Consider the following 25,154-nt stretch of genomic DNA (forward strand, 5'->3'; position numbering starts at 1 on the left):
TTCTTATTTATGTGTGAAGATTTTCATCTTATTTAATGCTTCAGAAAATTGTTTTGTTGGCCACTTTCTTCGGAAAATCACTCAAAACTTTTTTCTTAACTTTGTATAATTTTAACAGAAAACAGAACTTTTACCCTTAGTTTTTCATATCATTTTGCATTTGGGATCAAAATGGTAATAAGAGTTATTGCTCAGTTTGGAATTTAGGGGCTGTGTGACTTTAAAATTGTCCTTTCTCAAGAATGTTTCGTGAGTTTTGAAGTTCTAAAAGTGGAACGTGATTGGAATATTTGACATTTTCTCTGTGAGATTTATTTGAGCATCTTGTTAAGACGTCCCCATTCAAAATCACTACATGGAAAGGGGTTGAAAGCCAGTCAAGTTCTAGCACACCTGATGGGAAGGAATTATTTCTCTGTGCTGGGCAGCGGTACTTGGCTGCCCCCTTGTGGACAGTTCCCACGGGTTATAAGCCTGGCCCCTTTCCTTGGAAAAGAGCCCCCAGAGACTTTGGCCATTAACAGGCATTATTGCGGGGTCCATTTCCACAGTCTCTTAGTCATAAACTAAATAGGGCAGCTGGGTTATGTTCGACTTGTGTTCAGTTTGTTGAAGAAGTTGGATTAAAAAAAAAAATTAGAGTGTAGTTGGCTTACAGTCTTGGGTTAGTTTCTGCTGGGTATTGCAAAGTACAGTTCGTTGTGTTGTGCACTGCGAAGTAATTGTTACTCGTGTGCATACATTCACTCTTTTTCAGATTCTATTCTCATATAGGTTAATACAGACGATTGAGTGAGTTCCCTGTGCTGCATGGTAGGTCCTTACTGGTTGTCTATTTTATATATATATATTTTTTATTTTTATTTTTTATTTTTCAGTGGGTTTTGTCATACATATATTTTTGATTTGCGTTTCTATGGGGAAGAGATGACTAATCTTTAGGGCCTGTGGATGGGCAGAGTCCTGTGCTGAGGGTTCTGCAGAAGAGGGGTGAGGGCGGGGTTTCGCTCCACAATTCCAGGTGTGTACCTTTTACAATTGTGCTCTGCCTAACAGGCTGCCCTGTAGAGATGGCTCTCTGCTCAACTGGGAAGTCCACAAAATCTAGTTTGTTTTTGTGTAGGATACAAGGGTGAGATTAAGTTACCTGCCTGAAGCCACATAGCTAGGAAGTGGAAGAACTGCAGTTCAAATCCAGGCTGCTGGATTGCCAAGTTCAGGTTGTCTTTAGAGGGAAGGAGGAAGAGGAAGGTAAAGTGGGCCTTAATGAAGTAGCACTGAAATATATGGGAGGGGAGCCCTGAAAAGACGGTTCTTGAAAGTTAATAAAGATGGAGTGAAGTTGAGACATGTAATCACATAAACCTTGCTTTGGCCAGTCAGAAGTTGAACTTAGAATGCTGAGTACACATCAGTGGTACTTCGATTCATCTTCTTTAAAAAATACCCATTTTAAAGATGTGGAACATAGGAGTAGAGTTCAGGCTCTTGGCTCAAGGTCCTGGATCTCCCTTATTACTTGCTGGGATCTTCCACAGTTCATGTGGCTTCTTTGTAGAATGGACAAGCCACCCATCTCCCAGGACTTTTTTCAGGATTAAATGATGCAGTGATGGTCGGGGGTTTTCACTTGGGGCACTTTTGCTCCTAGAGTACATTTGGCAGTGTAGAGACACTTTTGATGGTCATAACCGGGGATGGAGGGGTACCAGTGCCATTTAATGTGGAGAGGCCAAGAATGCTTCTAACCATCCTGTAATGCACAGAACAGCCCTCCACAACAAAGAATCATCTGACCAAGTGTCAAATGACAAACTTGAGATCAACAAATGTGTAAGTCAAAAGCCTGGTAACAGATAACACCTCCCATGTGGACCTGTTGTTCATTCAGGGCTTGCTGTGTGCCAGGCATTGTGTCAAGGAGCTTTACGTACATCATCTCACTTCTCTCTAGCCTATAGGTTAAAATAGTTGAAGACAGAGGCCAAAAATGCTGCTCAAGGTCACAGAGTGATGAATGGTAAAATTAAGATGTGGTCTCAAGTCTGCATACCTACAAGGCATTTCCTACAAACCTGTTTCTTCCTGGTTTAAAGTAGTTACTGTCCTTGGCTCTTCATGTTAGATAGTTAAAAGAATAAAGTAACGTAAGCATTTAGGGTGAGTTTGTCAAGATGTCCCACCCACTACACGGCGTTTCTGGCCACCCATGCCTGGGTCATCAGGAAAGGCCCTAATGTTCTCGTTGTAGTTACCTGCTGCTTCCTACTCCCTAGTCAGGACAGGCCTCCGAACCAAAGAGTGTTCCATCTGCAGTCGGCCCTTAGTAGAGCTAAAAGTTTGGCCGCACCGTGAGTGATGCCCTGCCTCCACTGTTTGTTTGGTCACAGAAAGAAACATGTCAAAGAGGAGTTGTAATAGTTCACTCCCAAAGGGACTGTTCAGCGATGACTCCAAAGGCTGGCCAGTGCTTAAACTGTGTTCCAGTGGAAAAGCAGACAAGACCTCTGGGGTCACCGTCACTCCCAGACAGTATATAAAAGCTAATTTTGATACTTCCCCTCCCCTAGATGAACAGCAAAGACATAGCATGATCTCTTTGTAGGACCTAGTAGATCCCTTGCCTAGCATATCCCAGGGTTTATGTGGTCCAGTTGGAAAAAGTAAATGACAGCGTTACATGCTGAGACTACATCTGTCTTGAACAGAGTAAGGAAAGAAAAAAAAAAGAAAACTCAAATAAATCTTAATGTAGATTAGGAAGTGTGGACTTCAATTACTTCCAAGTGGTATAAGCTTTTGATAATGTGTTTCAGCAGGGTAGGAATTATGAGGTGCTCAGACTAATTCTCTGAAATCACAAGAGGGATAAAGAGTTCTAATAGCATGTTACAGTAAGCTAGTGCCCAGGGAGTCGAATTCTATGGTTCACATTAAATTTCCTCACATCAAGACCATGAATTAAGTATTGATTTTTGGAGAACGCAGATTTAACAGAGTATAGTTCACTCTAAAATGACAATGAATGTAAATTAATCATTTTGTGCATGATTCAGTATTTCAGCAGTTTCTGTGTGGTCTCTGTATGGAGAGAGAGCAAAAGTTTTTTATGTGTTGGATATTAGTACGCTGATGTTTGCATTCATAAGCATAATATTTTAACTAAGGGAGATAGTTGCCCATTTGTGTAGAAGAAAGAGAAGCAGAAAAAGATTTCTCGAGGTCCTTGGTGGTGGGATGAGCTTGGAGATTCTGAAAAGCAGTTCTGTCTGTAATTGAGTCTATACATATTGGGAGGAGTATTGAGATGTACTAATGAAATATACTCAGAGGTTTACAGAATCAGTAGAAAACATACATATGGCATTGTGTGTGTATGTATGTATGTATTTACACATACACATATGCTCAATAGAATGGGAAAGACTAGAGATCTCACTAAGAAAATTAGAGATACCAAGGGGAAATTTCATGCAAAGATGAGCACAATGAAGGACAGAAATGGTATGGACCTAAGAGAAGCAGAAGATATTAAGAAGAGGTGGCAAGAATACACAGAATTACTATGCAAAAAAGATCTTAATGACCCAGATAACCACAATGGTGTGATCACTCACCTAGAGCCAGACATCCTGGAATGTGAAGTCAAGTGGGTCTTAGGAAGCATAATTACAAACAAAGCTAGTGGAGGTCATGGAATTCCAGTTGAGCTATTTCAAATCCTGAAAGATGATGCTGTGAAAGTGCCACAGTCAATATGTCAGCAAATTTGGAATACTCAGCAGTGGCCACAGGACTGGAAAAGGTCAGTTTTCATTCTAACCCCAAAGAAAGGCAATTGCAAAGAATGTTCAAACTACCACACAACTGCACTCATCTCACACGCTAGCAAAGTAATGCTCAAAATTCTCCAAGCCAGGCTTCAACAGTACATGAACCATGAAGTTCCAGATGTGCAAGTTGGATTTAGAAAAGGAAAAGGAACCAGAGGTCAAGTTGCCAACATCTGTTGGATCATCAAAAAAGCAAGAGAGTTCCAGAAAAGCATCTACAATGCTTTATTGAATACACCAAAGCCTTTTACTTTGTGTGTGGATCACAACACACTGTGGAAAATTCTTCAAGAGATGGGAATACCAGACCACCTGACCTGCCTCCTGAGAAATTTGTATGCAGGTCAGGAAGGAACAGTTAGAATTGGACATGGAACAACAGATTGGTTCCAAATTGGGAAAGGAGTACATCAAGGCTGTATATTATTACCGTGCTTATTTAAATTATATGCAGAGTACATCATGCAAAATGCCAGGATGGATGAAGCAAAAACTGGAATCAAGATTGCCGGGAGAAATATCAGTAACCTCAGATACGCAGATGACACCACCCTTATAGCAGAAAGCAAAGAAGAACTAAAGAACCCCTTGATGAAAGTTAAAGAGGAGAGTGAAAAAGTTGGCTTAAAACTCAGAAAACTAAGATCATGTCATCTGGTCTCATCACTTCATGGCAAATAGATGGAGAAACAGTGGAAAGAGTGAGAGACTTTATTTTGGGGGGCTCCAAAATCACTGCAGATGGTGACTGCAGCCGTGAAATTAAAAGACACTTGCTCCTTGGAAGAAAAACCATGACCAACCTAGATAGCGTATTAAAAAGCAGAGACATTACTTTGCTGACAAAGGTCCATCTAATCAAAGCTATGGTTTTTCCAGTGGTCATGTATGGATGTGAGAGTTGGACTATGAAGAAAGCTGAGTGCCAAAGAATTGATGCTTTTGAACTGTGGTGTTGGAGAAGACTCTTGAGAGTCCCTTGGACTCCAAGAGATTCAACCAGTCCATTCTAAAGGAGATCAGTCCTGGGTGTTCATTGGAAGGACTTATGTTGAAGCTGAAACTCCAATACTTTGGCCACCTGATATGAAGAGCTGACCCATTAGAAAAGACCCTGATGCTGGGAAAGATAGAAGGCGGGAGGAGAAGGGGATGACAGAGGATGAGATGGTTGGGTGGCATCAACAACATGATGGAAATGAGTTTGAGTAGGTTCCAGGAGTTGGTGATGGACAAAGGAACCTGGTGTGCTGCAGTCAATGGGGTCACAGAGTTGGACACAACTGAGCGACTGAACTGAACTGATAAGCTCATACATATGTGCTATGTCTATGGTTATATTGCAATTATGTATGTTTATTTTTATACTACATAGTATATATAATGAAATATGTAAACTATAGTTTGCATAAGAAATGTTGTTTAGTCGCTCAGTCATGTCTGACTCTTTGTGACCAATGGACTATAACCTTCTTCTCCAGGGAATCTTCTGGACCCAGGGATTGAACTGGCATCTCTTACATTTACAGGCAGGTTCTTTACCACTGAGCCATCTGAGAAGCCCCATGCATAAGAAATTAGAATTGTCTAAAACATATAATTTATATACATAATATTAATTTCATGTGTACTATGTATTTAATATACTGCTAATATAATTACATAAAATGTGTATAAACCAGTCCTGTTTATTTTGTGCTATTGTAGAATATCAGATTCATGTAATGGTCCCTGCATGGCAGACAATCAATAAGCTGTGTTCTAAACTTGGAATCAGTGATTACATTGTTGCAATTCACTAATATGTTGCCCACAAAGGCACCTTGTCATATCCTGAAGTAAAGCCCACCATGGTGGCAGTTGGCTGTTTAGTCACTAAGTCCTGTCCATCTCTTCTCAACCCCATGGACTCTGCACAATCCTCCTGCTAGGCTCCTCTGTTCTTGGGATTTCCTAGGGAGAATATTGGAGTGGGCTGCCATTTCCTTCTCCATGGGATCTTCCTGACCCAGGGACTGAACCTGCATCCCCTGCATTGCAGGCAGATTCTTTACTGACTGAGCCCCAGTGAAGTCCAAAACCCAGCATAGCACAAACTATGTCTGAAATGATACAGAAAATCTAAACCTTGATGTGTACTACATTTTGAATCCTTTTATTGAGCTGTAAATTAATGATGTGTTCAGTGACTATTCTGGATTGGCTCGTGCCATTCTGCCATTAAGCCTTGTCACATTCCATGTGCTTTGATCTTATGTTTGAGGTCTCTGAAAGTGCTCAGCTGTTGCCTAACAACTGCTATCTCTGCTGTGTGCTTTATGTCATCTCCTTCTTTGTGGACAGGTGGAACATTTTTTACTTCTTCTGGTGCATTCTTTGCTATGTGGTTTTGTGTGTTTGTATCCTAGGAGAAATGTATGTGCTAGTCTTTGGATTGGAAGTTGCTATTTAACCTTAACTTAAGATATGGACTCTGAAATTAAAATTATAAAAATGTTTTTCTTTCATGTTATCTCAACTTATTAAGGTTATAAAATATGATCAAGTACCTCAGCTAACAAGAGAAAAACATCACATATGCAAAATATTTTCTCTGTGTCTGCCTCTAGGGAAAGAGTGAAGCAGGCAAAGGTACTTGTGAGTGGTACACACTAGGGATAAATTCTTGAAAATTCACCATGTACATTAAAAGCTTTTACATGCATTGGAGAAGTCCTACAAAGAAGAAAACCTTAAATTTGGTTTAACTCTGTATTACCCCCAAATTTATTTAATAACAGGGCCCTTCTTTAAATTTTTATCTCAGAGGATGTCTTTGTTCCTCTGAAAATATTTTAGGAATTCCTGAATGATGACATGTCATCTCTGATGAAAATCTGATAATACAGGAAAGATGGGGAGATAGAACAGTATTTCCTTGTCCCCAGGAATGGTTAAAATCCAGCAGACTTTTTTCCTTAATCGTTTGGGCATTAAGTCTGCAAGTGATTATTAGTTGTTGTTCAGTTGCTAAGTCATGACTGACTCTTTGTGACCCCATGAACTGTAGCACGCCAGGCTCTTCTGTACTCTGCTATCTCCTGGAATTTGCTCAGATTCGTGTTTATTGAGTTGGTGATGCTATCTAACTATCTCATCCTCTGTCACCCACTTCTACTCTTGGCTTTAATCTTCCCCCAGCATAAGGGTCTTTTCTAATGAGTCGGCTCTTTGCAGCCGGGGGCCAAAGTAGTGGAGCTTCAGCTTCAGCATCAGTCCTTCCCTTCAGGGTTGCTTTCCTTTAGGACTGACTGGTTTGATTTCCTTGCTGTCCAGGGGACTCTCAAGAGTCTCCTCCAGCACCATGATGCAAAAGCAGCAACTCTTTGGTGCTCAGCCTTCTTAATGGTCCAACTTGCACCTCCATACACGATTATTGGAGAAACCATAGCTTTGATTCCATGGACCTTTGTTGGCAAAGGGATGTCTCTCTTGATATGCTGTCTAGGTTTGTCCTAGCTTTCCTTCCTTTCCTTTCACTTTCCTAAGTGACTATTACCTTACAATAATTATTGTTTTCATTATGTGAATGCAAACTACCCCCATATCTCAAATGATATTTCTTCAGTTCACTTTCACTGTAAATTAATTCCCACAAAGCACTCTGGGAAATTCCCATCATGCATGAGTGGGTGGGCTGAGGGGCTAAAAGGGGTTGACCCAAGCTTCAGGCCACTGTCCTGTGCTCACCTAGCTAGAAAAGAATCATGAGGATGGATTTTCTCAGTGTGCTATCGAGCAAAGGGCTTGAATGTCCCATAGGACTCTCAGCTTTATGAGTGGTTAGGGCTATATTTATTGTTACTCCTCTGATTCCCTTTAACTGTGATATGTGGTGGTGATACTCGGTACGCATCTCAGCTAAGAACTTTGGGTGCACCACTGTGTAGACTGAATAGATCATGAACCCAGGTAGGTCTTCTTCATCTCATGCCAATCCATGGCCACTTATAAGAATGTCTGATGCACTCTCACTCTTGAAGACTTAGGCTGCCAGTTCTGCCAATGGCAACCTTCACCTTGATGAGATGCTTCCTTGAGGTTCCACTTCTTTCAAGGAGGACAAGGTCTGTTCCAGATTTTCTTGTTTAATATTTAGGCAGCCAAGTATTCAAGTTCTTTGTATTGATTTTACTTGAGCTCAGAAATGAATCAGCTTTATCTGATCTTTGGTGATTGATTTTCATTTTGCTCCTTAGTCTCATTCTGCCTAGAATTAAGCACTAGCCTTAGAATGAGTGGCTCAGATGGTAAAGAATCTGCCTGCAGTGTGGAAAATCTGGGTTCAATTCCTGGGTTTGGAAGATTCCCTCAAGAGGGGAATGGCTACCCACTCCAGTATTCTTGTCTGGAGAATTACAGGAACAGAGGAGCCTGGCAAGCTACAGTCTATGGGGTCGCAAAGAGTCAGATGTAACTGAGTGACTTTCAGTTTAGAATGAATAATGGCAAGGAGTGTGAGGTTCCTCTATTTGGATTCCACCAGGGACCAGGCCTGGTGGGCATCACCCTTTATCTCTCTACCCTCCTGCTTCTGCCTTACTGATTGGACGCATTCTTATGGCATTACGTTTCTAGTTTTTGCAAGATTTCCTCAGAATAAATGAGTGAAACACCCCCAGAAAATTTAGGTATGCAAAAAATACACTTTTTTCATTCATCTTTAGATTAGTTTGATTATTTTGAGCGCTCTTACCACCAGAGTCCCTCCGCTTTCCTCTGGGATGTCTACCTATTCCTCAACCATCAGTTCACACTGGCCATCACTTAGTTGGCCCTTATTCTTGATAGGCTAGCTGCCAACTCTCTCTAGAACTTCTATGTCATAGCTGGCTCTCTGTGTCACTTTGCCACTGTGCTGGATCTTTCAGAGGTTCCCATTGTCCCTGGCCTTATCTGCCTGGATATCCACAGCTGCCATTTTCTTTCTGGGGAAGAAAGATACAAGGTCTCTCTCTCTCTCTCTCTCTCTCTCTCTCTCTCACTAACATCAACAACTTTATTATTATCAATTTTGTTCCAGGTAGCAGAAACATAAGGGATAAACTTTTATTTTTGAGCCAGGAGGCATGTGCTAGGGAAGGGAGACCCATTCCTCAGGAACATCAAACAGAACCTTAAAGGACTAGACTTCTGTCTACACAGAAGTCAGAGGCTTATTGTGCTATGTTTGCTTTCAAATATATCTTCAGATCATCATCTAATAAATCTCTGTGCTTCTGTAAACAAAACATACCTTTCAACCATGGTTCTTCCATCTGTCAACCCCATAGGAATGTGGGTACTCGGTCTTTGACCTAAACACCCTTCCATATAATGGCGCCACTCAAATCCTCCTAAGATGTGAGCATGAAGGTATTTCCACAGAATGTTTGCGGTTCCACTGGAGACCTGTATCATGGCAGTTTTCTCAGCTTTACCTCTGTCTGGGGCTTCCTTCTCAGGCTGAGCAGTGTCCGAAGTTAACAGTTTTAAATCAAGTCTTCCAGACTCTTTTCTTAGGTGTTTTCCTGGGTGTCTGAGAATGTTATCATGTCAACAAACTGAAAAGACCATATTTGCTCTCTTTTTTCTCTTTCTGTCGAGTATCCTGAAAATATCTAGGGAACTTAGGGCATCTAGGAGTTCTTTCTAAATTAGCCTACTTTTCAAGGCTGCTTTGGGGATTTAGTAGCATGATTGTTATAAAATGTCAGCCACAGTGTCTGCTACCATGTCAGTACTATTACTGTAACAAGCCTGTGACCACCATGATAATTCTGCCCCCTGTCACTTTTTAGGGTTTTGAGTCATAGACTGGGATGATAAGATCTGATATATAATTCTTATTTATTTGAGTCCTCTAAGAGAAAAAGGATAATAGCATCTTGTTCAGTAATGTGCCTGAAGCAATTAGGATATTCTGATCAGGGCTATGACTAAGATCAACAGTATTTCTGTAGGCATGTATTTCATTTAACTAACAACCATGAGAAGATTGGACACTCCATCCCTGATTGCATGGGCTTCATGAGCCTGGCAATAAGGAGTCCAAAGGGTTGCAGCAAAAAGTAATGGATATTACAGGTAGGGTTTTGTAAAACCGTTTACGAATCCCATTGGGAATTATGTTGGATGTTTGTTCTTTGAAGCATAAGCTAAGGAAACACAGGAGCCTCCCTGGAAACTCACTGGTAAAGAATCTACCTGCAGTGCAAGAGATGTGGGATCAATCCCTGGAGGAGGAAACGGCAGTTCACTCCAGTGGTCTTGCCTGGGAAGTCTGATGGACAGAGGAGCTTGGGGGCTACAGTCTATGGGTTCGCAAAAGAGTTGGACATGACTTAGTGACTAAACAGTGACAAATCCAATGGAATATTACTCAGCCGTAAAAAGGATTTATGTTTTCTTAAAGCCTACACATATAATGCCAACATTGCTCCCTTTTCCATGAACCTCTAATAGACAACAATAGGCAAGGCTTTCCTTGTGAAGCTCAACACATATTGATTATTCACTGTGGAACTTGGTTCTTATTTTCTGGGTGGAGGCACAGCCTACAAATTTCAACATCCCAAGCACTTGCTCCTCTTTGCTTTCTTTGTGGTATAAAACAAACACACCTCTGATCCTCTTGAAGTGTCATCACTGCCTAGTGATTAATAAGAAAAGGGAGAAAGTCCTTTAGAATACTGGACCGAGTTCAGCTTTACTGCATGCCTGGCCTACACTTCATTGCCTTTCTCAGTGAACTGATGCAAAAAAGCTGAATAAATGATTTGTGTGTGTGTGTGTGTGTGTCTTCAGGGAATTGAGAGGGCTTAGCTGAAGTGTTTATTCCAAGTAAAGTCAAAGTTGAGTAGAGCATATATATGGGGTGAGAACATCCCATCAATATCCCTTGACAGGTATCAAAGCCCCAGGAGTTCCGGGGCCGTCAGGGAGCTGGGCCATTGAGCTGGGACTCTGGCAAGGCTGAGGGGTGTAGGCAGGAGAGGAAAAGCAGGACCCCAAGTCCCTCCCACCAGCTACCCTCAGAATAGACCTCTTCCTAAATATATTTTACCTAAGGGGCATTGCACGGCTTCATTTGCTCAAGAGATATGGCTTCTAAAAATAGGTAAACTGCAATTACAGTGGGAAATATTTGGAATCGATAGAACTGAAAGTATAGTGTCAGGACAACTGAGCCATTTACCCTGAGAAAGCTCTTTGACCTCAGGCTTTGATGACCTCATCTAGCAAAGCACACCAATTTCAGTAATAATATGGGGAAGATAGTAAATGTTTCGAAAATGACAGCTGTTACTATTGATGCTATATTTATTCTAAGGACACCTCATTTCTTATTGGTGCCTGTGACTTTGTGTGTGGAACCTCTGAGCCTTAGTGGATGTACCCAAAGAGTAACTTTGTTCATGTTCTCATGCACACAGAGGCAAAAAGGATCCCATTTCAGTAATCAACTGTGAAGGGCCTCTGGGAAGCTGTGTGTTCCTAGCTGGCGATTTAGGAGATTAAATTCCCTCAGCATTCACAGTTAGTTAGTTTCTTATATAAAGTGCGTTTCTATGGAATTTCCATTTGTTTGTTCTCTTTTTCCTCCCTTTTCACCTTGGATGATGGACTGTTGATGGAGCCCTTTTCTCCCCTTGCGGTTCTAGAGTGTTATCACAGAAACCAGTGTGATATACTGTAAAGATCACTGGATTGGGCTTCTGGAAGGCCACCATCCATTCCATTTCTGCTCCAAATGACTGTGTGACCTTGAGCAAATCATGGAATTTGTCTGGACTTCACTACCTGCTCCAAAAACTGGGCTATAAGATTTCCTTTCCATTCCCACAATCTTGGTGGTTTGCAGGCTGTAGATGTGAGTGATCTGAAAAGACCAACTTTATGTCAGATGCAATGAAGTATATGAGGTTTGAGATGCTCTCTTAGGCTTCAGAATTTTTAGAAACCAGAAATGTTGATAAACAGTTTTTAAAAGGTAGTTTTCTGTCTGCGGTGTTTGCACGAACTGATTAGCCATTCAGATAGATTTCTAATCTGCTCTGCTGTCAAGCTTCTTTTAATGGATGTTCTGGCTACTGGCAACTAATAATTTATAATCATAAATGATAAGTGACAGAGGCATGTGTTCATAATGATGAAATGGACTTAGAGCGTGCTGTTAGATGTCAAATAGAACACAATCATGCAAAAAGAACTTGGGATGTCAGCAGCAATGTATATGCTTACCGGAAGTGTAAATATGCAGTTCAGATACTCTGTGGTGGTCTGGAATTTGAAATCATGAAAAATATTCAAAAGTGTATCTTTATACTTGTGAAAAGTATATGTTTATGAAAACAAGTATATGAAAAAAAGTATATGTTTATGAAAAGTAAAACTTATGTTTAGTATCTCTCAACTGTTGCTGTTAAATTTTTCTAAACTTATTTTTCAAGGTCCCAAATATGTATTTTGAAAATAGTTTTAGTATTAATGAAGGTTTTTTGATTGCTATGAAAAGTACAATGGAATTTTTTAAATGCTACTTTATGCTTTTTCAATTCAGTTCAGTCACTCAGTCTTGTCTGACTGTTTGTGACTGTGGCAGACCAGGCCTCCCTGTCCATCACCAACTCCCAGAATTTGCTCAAACTCATCTCCATTGAGTCAGTGATACCATCCAACCATTTGATCCTCTGTTGTCCCCTCTCCTCCCGCCTTCAATCATTCCCAGTATCAGGATCTTTTCCAGTGAGTCAGCTCTTTTTATCAGGTGGCCAAAATATTGGAATTTCAACTTCAGCATCAGTCCTTCCAATGAATATTCAGGACTGATTTTCTTTAGGATGAACTGATTGGATCCCCTTGCAGTCCAAGGGACTCTCAAGAGTCTTCTCCAACACCACAGTTCAAAAGCATCAATTTTTCAGCACTCAGCTTTCTTTATAGTCTAATTCTCACATCCATACATGATTACTGGAAAAACCATAGCTTTGACTAGAGGGACCTTTGTCAGCAAAGTAATTTCTCTGCTTTTTAATATGCTGTCTAGGTTGGTCATGGCTTTTCTTCCAAGGAGGAAGTGTCTTTTAATTTCATGGCTGCAGTCACCATCTGCAGTGATTTTGGAGCCCAAGAAAATAAAGTCTGTCAGTGTTTCCATTTTTTCCCCATCTATCTGCCATGAAGTGATGGGACTGGATGCCATGATCTTCATTTTCTGAATGTTGCACTTTAAGCCAACTTTTTCAGCCTCCTCTTTCACTTTCATTAAGAGGCTCTTTAGTTCTTCACTTTCTGCCATAAGTGTGGTGTCATCTGCGTATCTGAGGTTATTGATATTTCTCCTGGCACTCTTGATTATGCTTTTTGATGTGATGGTAAATGGGAATGTTTCCCTGACTTCTCTTTCTGATCCTTTATTGTTAGTGTATAGGAATGCAAGATATTTTTGTTCATTAACTTTGTATCCTGCAACTTTACCAAATTCATTGATGAGTTCTAGTAGTTTTCTGGTGGAATCTTCAGGGTTTTCCGTGTATAGTATTATGTCATGTGCAAGTGGTTATAGTTTTTCTTTTCTAGTTTGGATTCTTTTTATTTCTTTTTCTTCTTTGATTGTCATGACTAGGACTTCCAAAACTATGTTGAGTAATAGTGGCCAGAGTGGACATCCTGTCTTATTCCTGATCTGAGAGGAAATGCTTTCAGTTTTTCACAATTAAAAATGATGTTTGTTATGGATTTATCATACATGCCCTTTGTTACATTGAGGTAGGTTCCTTCTTTGCCTACTTTCTGGAGAGTTTTTATCAAAAATGGGAGTTGAATTGTGTCAGAAGCTTTTTCTACATCTATTGAGATGATCATATTTTCTTTTTAATTGAATTTTTCTCTCTTTTCATTTATCTTTTTATTCGAGGGTAATTGCTTTACAATATTGTCTTGGTTTCTGCCGTACATAAACATGAATCACAGGTATACATATGTCCCCTCCCTGCCAAAACCCCTCCCATCTTCCTCCCCATTCTACCCCACCCTACCCTGAGGCTGTCACAGAGCACTGGTTTGGGCTCCCTATGTCACTCAGCAAATTCCCACATACTATCTGTTTTACATATGGTAATGTATATGTTTCCATGCTATTCTCTCAATTCATCCTACTCTCTCCTTCCCCGACTGTGTTCACAAGTCTCTTCTCTATATCTGTGTCTCTGTTGTTGCCCTGCAAATAGATTCATCAGTACTGTCATTCTAGATTCCATACGCATGTGTTAATATGCAATATTTGTCTCTTTCTGACTTAACTCTGTGTAATAGGCTCTAGGTTCATACACCTCATTAGCACTGACCCAAATGTGTTATTTTTAAGAGCTGAGTAATATTCCATTGTGTATATGTACCACACTTTCTGTATTCATTTATCTGTCAGTGGACATTTTTTTTGATGGATCATATGGATTTTATTCTTCAATTTGTTGATGTGAAGTATCACATTGAAAGATTTGTGAATATTTTAGATTCTTTGTATCCCTTGAATGAATCTCACTTGATCACGGTGTATGATCCTTTTAATGTGTGTTAGATTCAGTATTTTGTTTAGAAATTTTGCATCTATGTTCATCAGTGACATTGGCCTATAATTTTCTTTTTGTGTGGTATAATATCTTTGTATAGTTTTATTATCAGGGTATTGGTGGCCTTGTGTAATGAGCTTGGGAGTGTTTCTTTACAATTTTTTGGAAGGGTTTCAGAAGGGTAGGTGTTAACTCTTCTCTGAATACTTCATAAATTCTCCTGTGAAGTCAGCTGATCTTAGACTTTTGCTTTTTGGGAGATTTTTAATCACAATTTCAATTTCAGTACTTGTGATTGCTATAATTTCAATTTCAGTACTTGTGGTTTCTCTGTTCATATCTTCTATTTCCTCATGGTTCAGCCTTGGAAGGTTGTACCTTTCTATGAATTTGTCCATTTCTTTTAGGTTGTCCAATTTATTGGTGCATAGTTGCTTGTAGTGGTGTTTTATGATCCTTGATAGTTCTCTTATGTCTGTTGTAACTTCTCCTTTTTCCTTTCTAATTTTATTGACTTGAGTCCTCTTCCTGTTTTTCTTGATGAGTCTGGCTAAAGGTTTTGTTTATATTCTCAAGGAATCAGTTTTTAGTTTCATTGATCTTTGCTGTTCTTTTCTTTGTCTCTATTTCTTTTATTTCTGCTCTAATCTTTATGGTTTATTTCCTTCTACTAACTTTGGATTTTGTTGGTTCTTCTTTCTCTAGTTGCTTTAGGTGTGAGGCTGGGTTGTTTATTTGAGATTTTTCTTGTTTCTTGAGGTAAAATTGTATTGCTATAAATTTCCCTCTTAGAATTGCTTTTGCTATGTCAGTTGTTTTTGGATCATTGTATTTTCATTGTCCTTTGTCTCTAGGTATTTTTTTATATTCTCTTTGATTTCTCCAGTGATCCAGTGGTCATTTAGTAACATGTTTAACCTCTGTGTCATTGTGTTTTTACCACAGAGACATAGATAAAGAACATGTGTTACATATATACAGTGGAATATTGTTAAGCCATAAAGAAGAATGAAATAATGCCATTTTCAGCAACGTGGATAAACCTAGAGATTGTTATGCTGAGTGAATTAAGTGAGAGAAAGACAAGTATCATATGATATTGCTTATATGTGGAATCTAAAAGAAGGGTACAAATGAACATATCTATTGTACAAAACAGAAACAGAGTTACATATGTAGAATACAGATTTATGGTTACCAGGTGTTAAGATGGGGAAGAATAAATTGAAAGATTGGGATTGACATATACACACTGCTATTTATAAAACAGATAGCTAATAAGGATCTACTGTATAACACAGGGAACTCTACTCAATGCTCTGTAATGGCCTATATAGGAAAAGAGTGGGTGTATGTATAGCTGATTCACTTTTCTGTATATCTGAAACTAATGTGCTGTGCTACATGGGAAGTCGCTTCAGTTGTGTCCGACTATTTGCAACCCTCTGGGCTGTGAGCCCACCAGGCTCCTCTGTCCATGGTGTCCTCCTCCAGGGATCTTCCCTATCCAGGGGTCGAACTCATGTCTCTTACGTCTCCTGCATTGGCAGGCAGGTTCTTTACTACTAACACCACCTGGGAAGCCCACTTGACACTAACACAACATTGTGAATCAACTAAAATGAAAAAAAAATCTAATAAAATCCATAAAATAAATGAAATGCATTATGGTTTAAATTCCTTCCCATTAATTTTTTTTTTCTGTGTTGTGTGCCTGTTGCTATCAGAGGCATAACTCACAAATGGATATAGCTAATGAGCAGGTTTGCTCTGAAAGGTTAGAAAGTGTTGGGTGACTTTATACATCCCCTGATAGTGGACATTATTAATTATCATAATATATTTTGAAAAGTAGACTTAGGAACTATCATCTCTTCTGACTTTCATCAGTGTACCTGGCTTCAGTGGTCCCTTTCAACTTCTGGGCTTCTGCCTTCGATTTAATAGACTCTGGGAAGCCAAATTAAGATTGTTAATGCTGTGTACAAGCTAAGTGTAGACAACCCTGAGGGGCCTGATGTCCTTTCATAGGCATGTAGGCATTATATTTAGTGCACAGTTATTATGAGATGTATTTAATGTCTCATTCATTTTTATATTCCCACAGTCTAATACACTACTTGTCAAATAGCAGATAATGAATAATGGTTGTTTCGGTGAATAAATGCTCACTGGCCACTTTTTCTCATCCCTTGGGTTCTTTGATGTATTTTAGAAAGTGTGATTTCCTAGATAATTGTCCACTGTGTAATGGAGATATTACTTTAATTTCTCCATGATCAATGTGAAAGCTTTTTGAGATGTGAAAATTATGACAGAAATTCCAAGCAATTTCTTGTAGATGAGACATCTTACAAGTGGATCAATGCTGTTTTATGTCACATTGTGTAACGCTAAGCTTTCTGAGTGCTTTGGTACAGTAATTATCCACCAATAATTTGTTTAGAACAGTAAAGCTCAGCCGTGTCATCCATGTCATTCCTCAATGTTCTTGGTTGAGTTAAATATAAAGCAATGTCGGGATAATAAAAGCTGTGGTTGAGAGAAAGTGAATAATAAAACAAACATCTCTTCCTATTTTGTGAATGGTATTAAATCAAGGTTGCTACTTCAAACAGTGGCAAGAACAGTGTGAACGCTCTTGGGACTATGTTTATTCCCTGTTCTCTGGAGTGCTTTTTTTTCCCCCTTGGTTCCAGGCTTCTTAATAACACATCTAAAATTCAAGTATCCAGTGGGCTGCCTTAACTGTGATGATTTAGATTGGGTGATGCATTCATCAAAACTAATCCACTTAAGGATAACTTAATTAAGAGAATACAATTTGCCAGCACTTTTCTACTTTTAGAGGAATATTACATTAGAACATTCACAGATTTGCACTTTCTGCAAAAATTCGGACACAAAAAGAGGAATCATAGGGTTTTACAAGTGAATGTAACTTGAGATTTCATTGATGCTAGCCTGTGTCCAAAAAATTTACTTCTATCCCAAAATGTTAGCATGTTAATTAAAACTGATGTGACTTGAAATACTTCACAGTTTATTGCAGAGTATTTATCTCATAGAAAGGGTAATGAGTCACAGGTGGATGGTGATTTTACATAATCTTAGTGTAGGTAAACAAGCAGAAAATTACTATTCCTATTACACCATTGAAATGTTTTCAAGTTTTAGTTTAAAACTTATATATGTAATTATGTATGTAATTAAACTTTTAAGCCTTTAATTGTTCTCAATTTGTAAAAAAATTTTTATTTTATATTGACATAAAGTTGATTTGCAATGTTGTGTCACTTTCTGCTGTATAACAAAGTGATTCAGTTTCAATTCAGTTCAGTCGCTCAGTCGTGTCTGACCCTTTGTGACCCCATGGACTGCAGCAGGTCGGCTTCCCTGTCAATCACAAGCTCCCGGAGCTTACTCAAACTCATGTCCATCGAGTTGGTGATGCCATCCAGCCATCACATTCTCTGTCATCCCCTTCTCCTCCTGCCTTCAATCTTCCCTAGCATTAGGGTCTTTTCAAATGAGTCAGTTCTTCACATTGGGTGGCCAAGGTATTGGAGTTTCAGCTTCAGCATCAGCCCTTCCAAGGAATATCTTTCCAAGGAATATTCAGCATTGGTTTCCTTTAGGATGGACTTGTTGGATCTCCTTGCAGTCCAAGGGACTCTCAAGAGTCTTCCTCAACACCACAGTTCAAAAGCATCAATTCTTTGGCACTCAGCTTTCTTTATAGTCCAACTCTCACATCCATACATGACTACTGGAAAAACCATAGCTTTGACTAGATGTACCTTTGTTGGCAAAGTAATGTCTCTGCTTTTTAATACGCCGTCTAGATTGGTCTAGTTTTTCTTTCAAGGAGCAAGGATCTTTCAATTTCATGGCTGCAGTCACCATCTGCAGTGATTTTGGAGCTCCCCAAAATAAAGTCGGTCACTGTTTCCATTGTTTCCCCATCTATTTGCCATGAAGTGATGGGCCCAGATGCCATGATCTTAGCTTTCTGAATGTTCAGTTTTAAACCAACATTTTCACTCTCCTCTTTCACTTTTTTCAAGAGGCTCTTTAGTTTTTTTCTTTTTTCACTTTCTGCCATAAGGTTGGTATCATCTGCATATCTGCATATATATATATATGTATTTTTTTTTTCAAATTCTTTTCCCATATAGTTTATTACATAGTATTGAATAGCATTCTATATGCTTGGCAGTGGGTCCTTGTTGATTATCTGTTTTACACATAGTTGTGTGTATATGTTAATTCCAACCTCCTAATTTATCCTTTATTCTACCTTCCTTTCCCCTTTGGTAACCATAAATTTGTTTTCTAATTTTGTGAGTCTGTTTCTACTTTGTAAATAAGTTCATTTGTATCATTTTTAGATTCTACATATAACTGACATGTTTGTCTTTCTTTGTCTGACTTCACTTAGTATGATAATCTCTAGGTCCATTAATTTTGCTACAAATGGTATTATTTCATCATTTTCTATGGCTAAGTAATATTCCATTGTATATATGTACCACATCTTGTTTATCCCTTCATCTGTTGATGGACATTTAGGTTTTTTCCATGTCTTGACTATTGTAAATAGCGCTGCAATGAACTCTGGGGTGCATATATATATTTGAAGTATGGATTTCTATATACATATGACCAGGAATGGGATTTCTGGATCATATAGTAGCTCTATCTTTAGTTTTTTAAGGAACCTCCAAACTCAAAATGGATTAAAGACCTACTTATATGACCAGATGCTATAAAATTCTGGAAAACATAGTCAGAACACTCTTTGACATAAATCAGAGCAGTATCTTCTAGGGTCCATCTCCTAGAATAATGAAAATTTTGTTTTATTTGTGTTACTTGAAGCTTATTTCCAATTAAGAAATATAAAATGATTATTGTTTGCACATAGGTTTCTTATTTGTTTCTTTAGATTATTTATCTCATGCATATTCTGAATATAACCATATGTTTTATATATATTAAATTTAAAAGTGATACTCTTTTTCTTCATGCAACTGCTCAAATTTTAATCAGCTCTTTTATTTCTGCACTTGGACAAGGGATTTAAGATTTGTTATACTACCAGTCACATTTTACTTCAATATGCATGTTTTTTGAAATGGCAAAATCCCTTAGGGCTGTGTGATTTTCACTAGTGTGGGCGTTTTAAGTTCATAGCCAAACACAACTGAATAAATTGTGGGACACGTTTTTCTCTCCATGTTTGAAAAATGCAAATTGTTATAGTTCAGTTGCTGAGAGGTCTTGTCATATCTCAGATGTCTTGTTTACAATTTGTTTTTCATTTTTTCCAAGCATAGCCAATTCATGTTACATTTACTTGTTATTCAGATTTCTTTCAGTTGTCTACAAAGTTCGCTTTAACCTGTGGAAAAACTATTCTCCCTCGACCATGCCTTCCTAAATGCACTGACTAAAGTTTATAAATATGCATGTGTCTTAGTATGCAAAAACTGCTGGGTCCTAAATTCCCAGGGTCAAGAGGGGGAAATCCTGCGCCCCCACCACCTTGATGACTTATTCTACTCACACCCAAAGGAATATTAACAAATCGGAGAGACTGTAGCTAAGTGAAGAAATGGATTTGCCTTGTGATTTTAGGATCACACATACCAATGCACAACGTTGAAAAGGGTCTTTTCAAATGTAGGACAGGAGCCCAAGCTTGGGGTCACACATATCTGGAGTTTCATTCTAGTCTGTCACACGCTAGTTGTGTAACTTGGCTGTGCATTGTAACTTCTATGAGTTCCATTTCCCGCAACTGATCAAATGAGCAAAGTAGCCCCACTTCATGGGATTGTTATAAGGAACAGAAGGAAGGAAGGCACTTGTCAAGTCACCAGTGATGTAAAATAAACCAACTGGCTCACTGTTTAAAAAAAAAAAAAAGCCTTCATTTGCCTTGATTTGTAGTGTGGTGTAAATACTCCCACCATGGCTGATTTTAAATCATGAATGACTTAATGACCACCTGGCAAAATTCCTGAATATTTAACAAGAAACCAAGCACAGCACACCACTACTAGCCTTTAACAAATGGTATCAGTTATTTCTTTTTATTTATTTGTTTTTAATTGGAGGATAATTGTTAATAATTATATTTTGTCTTCCATTGATCTACAAAAAAGTTTGGCTGTTTGGTAAAATTCTATATAGATGGAAAAATGAAAGCTAAGGAAAGAATAGTAATTTATACAGTTTAAAATATCAATGATTTCAAATAATAAAAAGCTACCTTAGCAGTTTTGAAATGGGCAAAAATTTAGAAGAAAACAGAATGTTAATAATAAGAAAATGTGTTAACCAAATATTTTAAATTTAAGAATAAGGATCACTTTGTAAGAGGTTCTAGATTAATTAAATTTACTGTGAGCTTTTCAAGATTGGTTAGAAGAGGCTCTACTATTTTGGTCTCACACTTCTATTTTAAATTTAAGAATGAGGATCACTTTGTAAGAGGTTTTAGATTGATTAAATTTACTGTGAGCTTTTCAAGATTGGTTAGAAGAGGCTCTACTACTTTGGTCTTACATGCTTTAATATACAGGAATAAATCCTAACTATAAAGTTGTGTATACTTGATACCTAAACAAATAGAAACTGACAGGCTATATTTTAAAACCCAGTGTTTTTGCAAAAAAAAGCTTTGTTTTCATTTTAACTAATAACGGTTTTAGATCATTCAAAACAGATTTTATTTTTTTTAATTGAAGTGTAGTTAATTTACAATGTGTTAATTTTGGGTTTTCAGCAAAATGATTTAGTTATGTACATGTTAAATACATTATATATAGTTATTATATATACTTATATATTATATAAATGGACTTCCCAGGTGGTGCCAGGGTAAAGAATCTGGCTACCAATGCAGGAGACACAAGAGACCTGGGTTTGATCCCTGGGTCAGGAGGATCCCCTGGAGTGGGAATGGCAACCCACTCCAGTATTCTTGCTGGGAAATCCCATGAATAGAGGAGCCTGGTGGGCTACAGTGCACAGAGTTACAAAGAGTTGGACATGACTGAGTGACTGAATACATACTGCAGTATGTATATGTATAAACTGAACATATGTATATGTAAACTGAATACATAGTCAGTTATATATATGTATAAACTGTCATATAGTCAGTTATACATATAAACAGTTTTATATATGTTCATACACACTATGTTTATATATATGCTTTTTCAGATACTTTCCCCTTGCTGGTTATTATAAAATATTGAGTATACTGCCCTGTGATATACAATAGGTCCTTATTGGTTGTCTATTTTATATATACTAGTACGTATATGTTGGCCTTTCCTGGTGATTCAGGCAGTGAAGAATTTGCCTGTATATGTTAATCCCAAACTCCTGGATAGATCAAAAATTAAAATCTAATTTTAATTGATTAAAATTATTAAATAATTTTAAATGATTAAAATCTAAATATTTAAAAAGTTTCCTACAATCACATATTTCTTGAAATAGTACCCATGGATTTGGGTTTTGTATTTTGTTTTTTTAATAATAGTATTTTTGTTTTTTTAATAATAGTAAATATTTGCATGCATGGTCTGGGATGCTGGACAGGCAGTGGCATATTGAACCTGAATCTGTTCCAGAACATCTAGACACCTGGAGCCTACAAATAACTACCATGCCACAGTAAACATCTCATTGTACAGAATACTAAACTATGGGTGATTCAGGAGGAAATAATCAGAATTAAAGATGATTGATTCAAACGGCCTGTGCTGAACGCTGCGCTTTCCATGCGCACTGGCTGTGCCTGAGGAGACAGTCCGGGGAGAGCTCACCCGGGAAGGAGTGGTGTGGGAAACCAAAGGGCATTTTGGTGACTGTAGGCTGACTTCATTCAGTAAACTCTGTTTCCACAAGAAACGGAGCACCACACTCGAGTGTGGGGGCACCAAAAGAAGATGAGAGTACATTTTATTCTCTCTCACAAAGTGACAGAAATCATCAGCAGTGAAATTATCAACATGGTATTGCCTAGAATAGCAGGTCTGTACACCCAGGGCTCAGGGAAAGAACTGGGGGACTGGGTACATTACAACCTCAAAAGCATAGCCCTGCCACAGTGAGAGATCCTCATTGCAGCAAATGCAAATACCTGTTTCTCTGGGGAGGCACATGTCTCTTCCTAAATGCATGTTACTATACACATTTACTGCTCCTAGAAATGTACTGGATGTGCTTGAAAAATGCATTCCAGGGACTAATTAAGTGACATGTCGGAGTTTGATCAGATTTGAGGAAAGAGAGAAAGACTTCACCTTCTTTCTCTTGCTTGTGGCAATTAAATGATTTCTCAGGGTGTGAATTGCCTTTATGCTGATTCCAAATCTAGTAAAGGGGCAAACATAACATGGTTAAGTGATAAACTTCTTTTTTCAGGCTTTTATTAAATATTTAAGTAAAGAGAAAAGGAGGAAACTTTTTTTCATTGACACAAAATGTGATTACTTGCTGTCTTTGGGGAAAGATCGATGATCAGCCTAATGGATGAGGCCAGCTAGTGTGTTTATAGTTAGGATGCAAAAAGAAAAGCAAGAAACATCAATGGGTAGCTCTTTTATCTGTCCATTTCTTGAAACTTTCTCATAAAACTAATTAATTAAAAGATTTGGCATATTCCAAGCTAATGTTGGAAGTTATTGTTGTTTAGTTGCTAGGTCATGTCTGATTCTGCGACCTCATAGATTGTAGCCTGCCAGACTTCTCTGTCCTTGGAATTTTCCAGGCCAGAATACTGGAGTGGGTTGCCAGGTTTCCTCTTCCAGAGGATCTTCTTGACCCACGGATCAAACCCACACCTCCTATGTCTCCTGCATTGGAGAATTCTTTACCACTGAGCCACCAGGGATGCCTTTTGAAGCTTTACCCAGCCAATATATTTCAGGGATTGTAGGGGCAGAATTTCCACAGACTTCAGTGATGCTGCTTTTATTAACTTCACTTTTACCCCTGTATCAGATTTTTCTTTTTCATTCTGTACGTAAAAACCAAAACTAAGGACACTATTTAGAAAGCAAATATATATTTAGGAGGCTTGTGCAAGTAATTTTTTTAAATGTCTTTTTCTTCTGAGCTTATACTTAGGTTGTGAGCTGAAGAATTGTAAACATGAAAAATCCTAGTTTATTAAAATCTTGGATTTGGGGCTTTTCTTTTAGATGAAACTCTGCCTAACTTGAAAGTATTAATATTGAGTTAGATATATAGGCTTTGAGACCTAATAATCATGATACCAATCATTTAAACACGTGTGTTGTTACTTGGCATCACAGTTTACCACTGATCCTCAGAAAAACTCTACAAGTCAGCACTTTAATTATCTTGTCCTGTAAGTGGGAAACTAAGATTAGAAAGTTGAGGTAATTCATCCAAGTTGACGTTGCTGTTAAGAGATGGGTTGGAGATTTCAAGAAGGGCCAACTGATGTAGAATGCACTTTCTTAACCACCAAGTTATATTTTCTTCTCGTATTTCACAATTTCACACTGCTTGTGTCTCGAGGTGAACAGCCTGACCTGCTTTCCTGTGGACGGTGGCCTGATCCTGGAGTAACCGACCCCTCTGTCTTTTCTGCCCGCAGGCCCCTGGGGAAGGTGTACCGGAAATTGTGGGCCGGGCGGAAGCCAGAGCCGAGGCCTGTGGTGCTTCCACTCCGAGGGGTGGACGGGCCGCCCGTCTGACTGTGATGAGCATAGCAGACCTCCGCAGGAAAGAAGCTGCTTCCGCGTCTGTGACTGGCACAGAGGCCTCTTCCAGTGGGAGGTTTCCGACTGGCACCCCTGTGTACTGGCGCCCCCGGCCCCGCGCCCCGCCGGGCCCCGGGCCGCGGAGTGTGTGACCGCGCAGCACGGGTTGCAGCGTCGGGCGGTGCGCTGCGTTCAGAAGCTGAACAGAACCATGGTTGTGAATGAGATATGTGAACACTTTGCCCCTCAGCCCCCCACGGAACAAGCCTGCCTCATCCCTTGCCCGCGGGACTGTGTGGTGTCTGAGTTCTCGCCGTGGTCTGCCTGTGGCAGTGGGTGTGGGAGGCAGTTACAGCACAGAACTCGCTCAGCCATCGCCCCCCCTCTCTATGGAGGGTCTCAGTGTCCCAACTTGACTGAGTCAAGAGCCTGTGATGCTCCCATTTCTTGTCCTCTTGGCGCAGAGGAGTACACGTTTAGCCTTAAAGTTGGACCATGGAGTAAATGTAGACTGCCTCATCTCAAAGAACTCAACCTAAATGGAAGAACCGTTCTGGATTTTAGCTCCGAGTCGAAGGAGTTGGTCACTTTCAGACATCACACTTACAAGGCGCATCACCATTCCAAGTCCTGGGACATAGAAATAGGTTATCAAACCCGCCAGGTTTGGTGTACAAGGAGTGACGGAAGAAATGCTGTGTTAAGGTAGGACGTCTTCAGTGTTTATATCATGATTCACCTAAATATTTTACAGTGTAATTTTTTTTTCATTTATTTTTATTAGTTGGAGGCTAATTACTTTACAATATTGTAGTGGTTTTCATGTCAATGTATGACAAAAACCACTACAGTGTAATTTTATAAAAATTTTCTTCATGATTTCCTACAATGGGAAAATTGTAATCAGGTTTGGGATTTGAGTTTTTAAAAGTTTCTCTAGAAAAGCTTTCAATGTCAAGTATAAAAATTTTTGA

General features: G+C 38.9%; 1 protein-coding gene across 1 annotated transcript in view; it reads left to right on the top strand.

The window, feature by feature from the left end:
• The window catches only part of THSD7B (thrombospondin type 1 domain containing 7B), an 828,580-nt gene that overhangs the window by 165,914 nt on the left and 637,512 nt on the right, over positions 1 to 25,154 (top strand). Inside the window, exon 2 of the mRNA XM_065927840.1 lies at positions 24,075 to 24,885. Within this exon, the coding sequence (XP_065783912.1) occupies positions 24,075 to 24,885 (811 nt within the window). The remainder of the gene's footprint in view (positions 1 to 24,074; positions 24,886 to 25,154) is intronic.

This window comes from Muntiacus reevesi, chromosome 3, assembly GCF_963930625.1.
Source record: "Muntiacus reevesi chromosome 3, mMunRee1.1, whole genome shotgun sequence".
NCBI classification, from domain to species: Eukaryota; Metazoa; Chordata; class Mammalia; order Artiodactyla; family Cervidae; genus Muntiacus; species Muntiacus reevesi.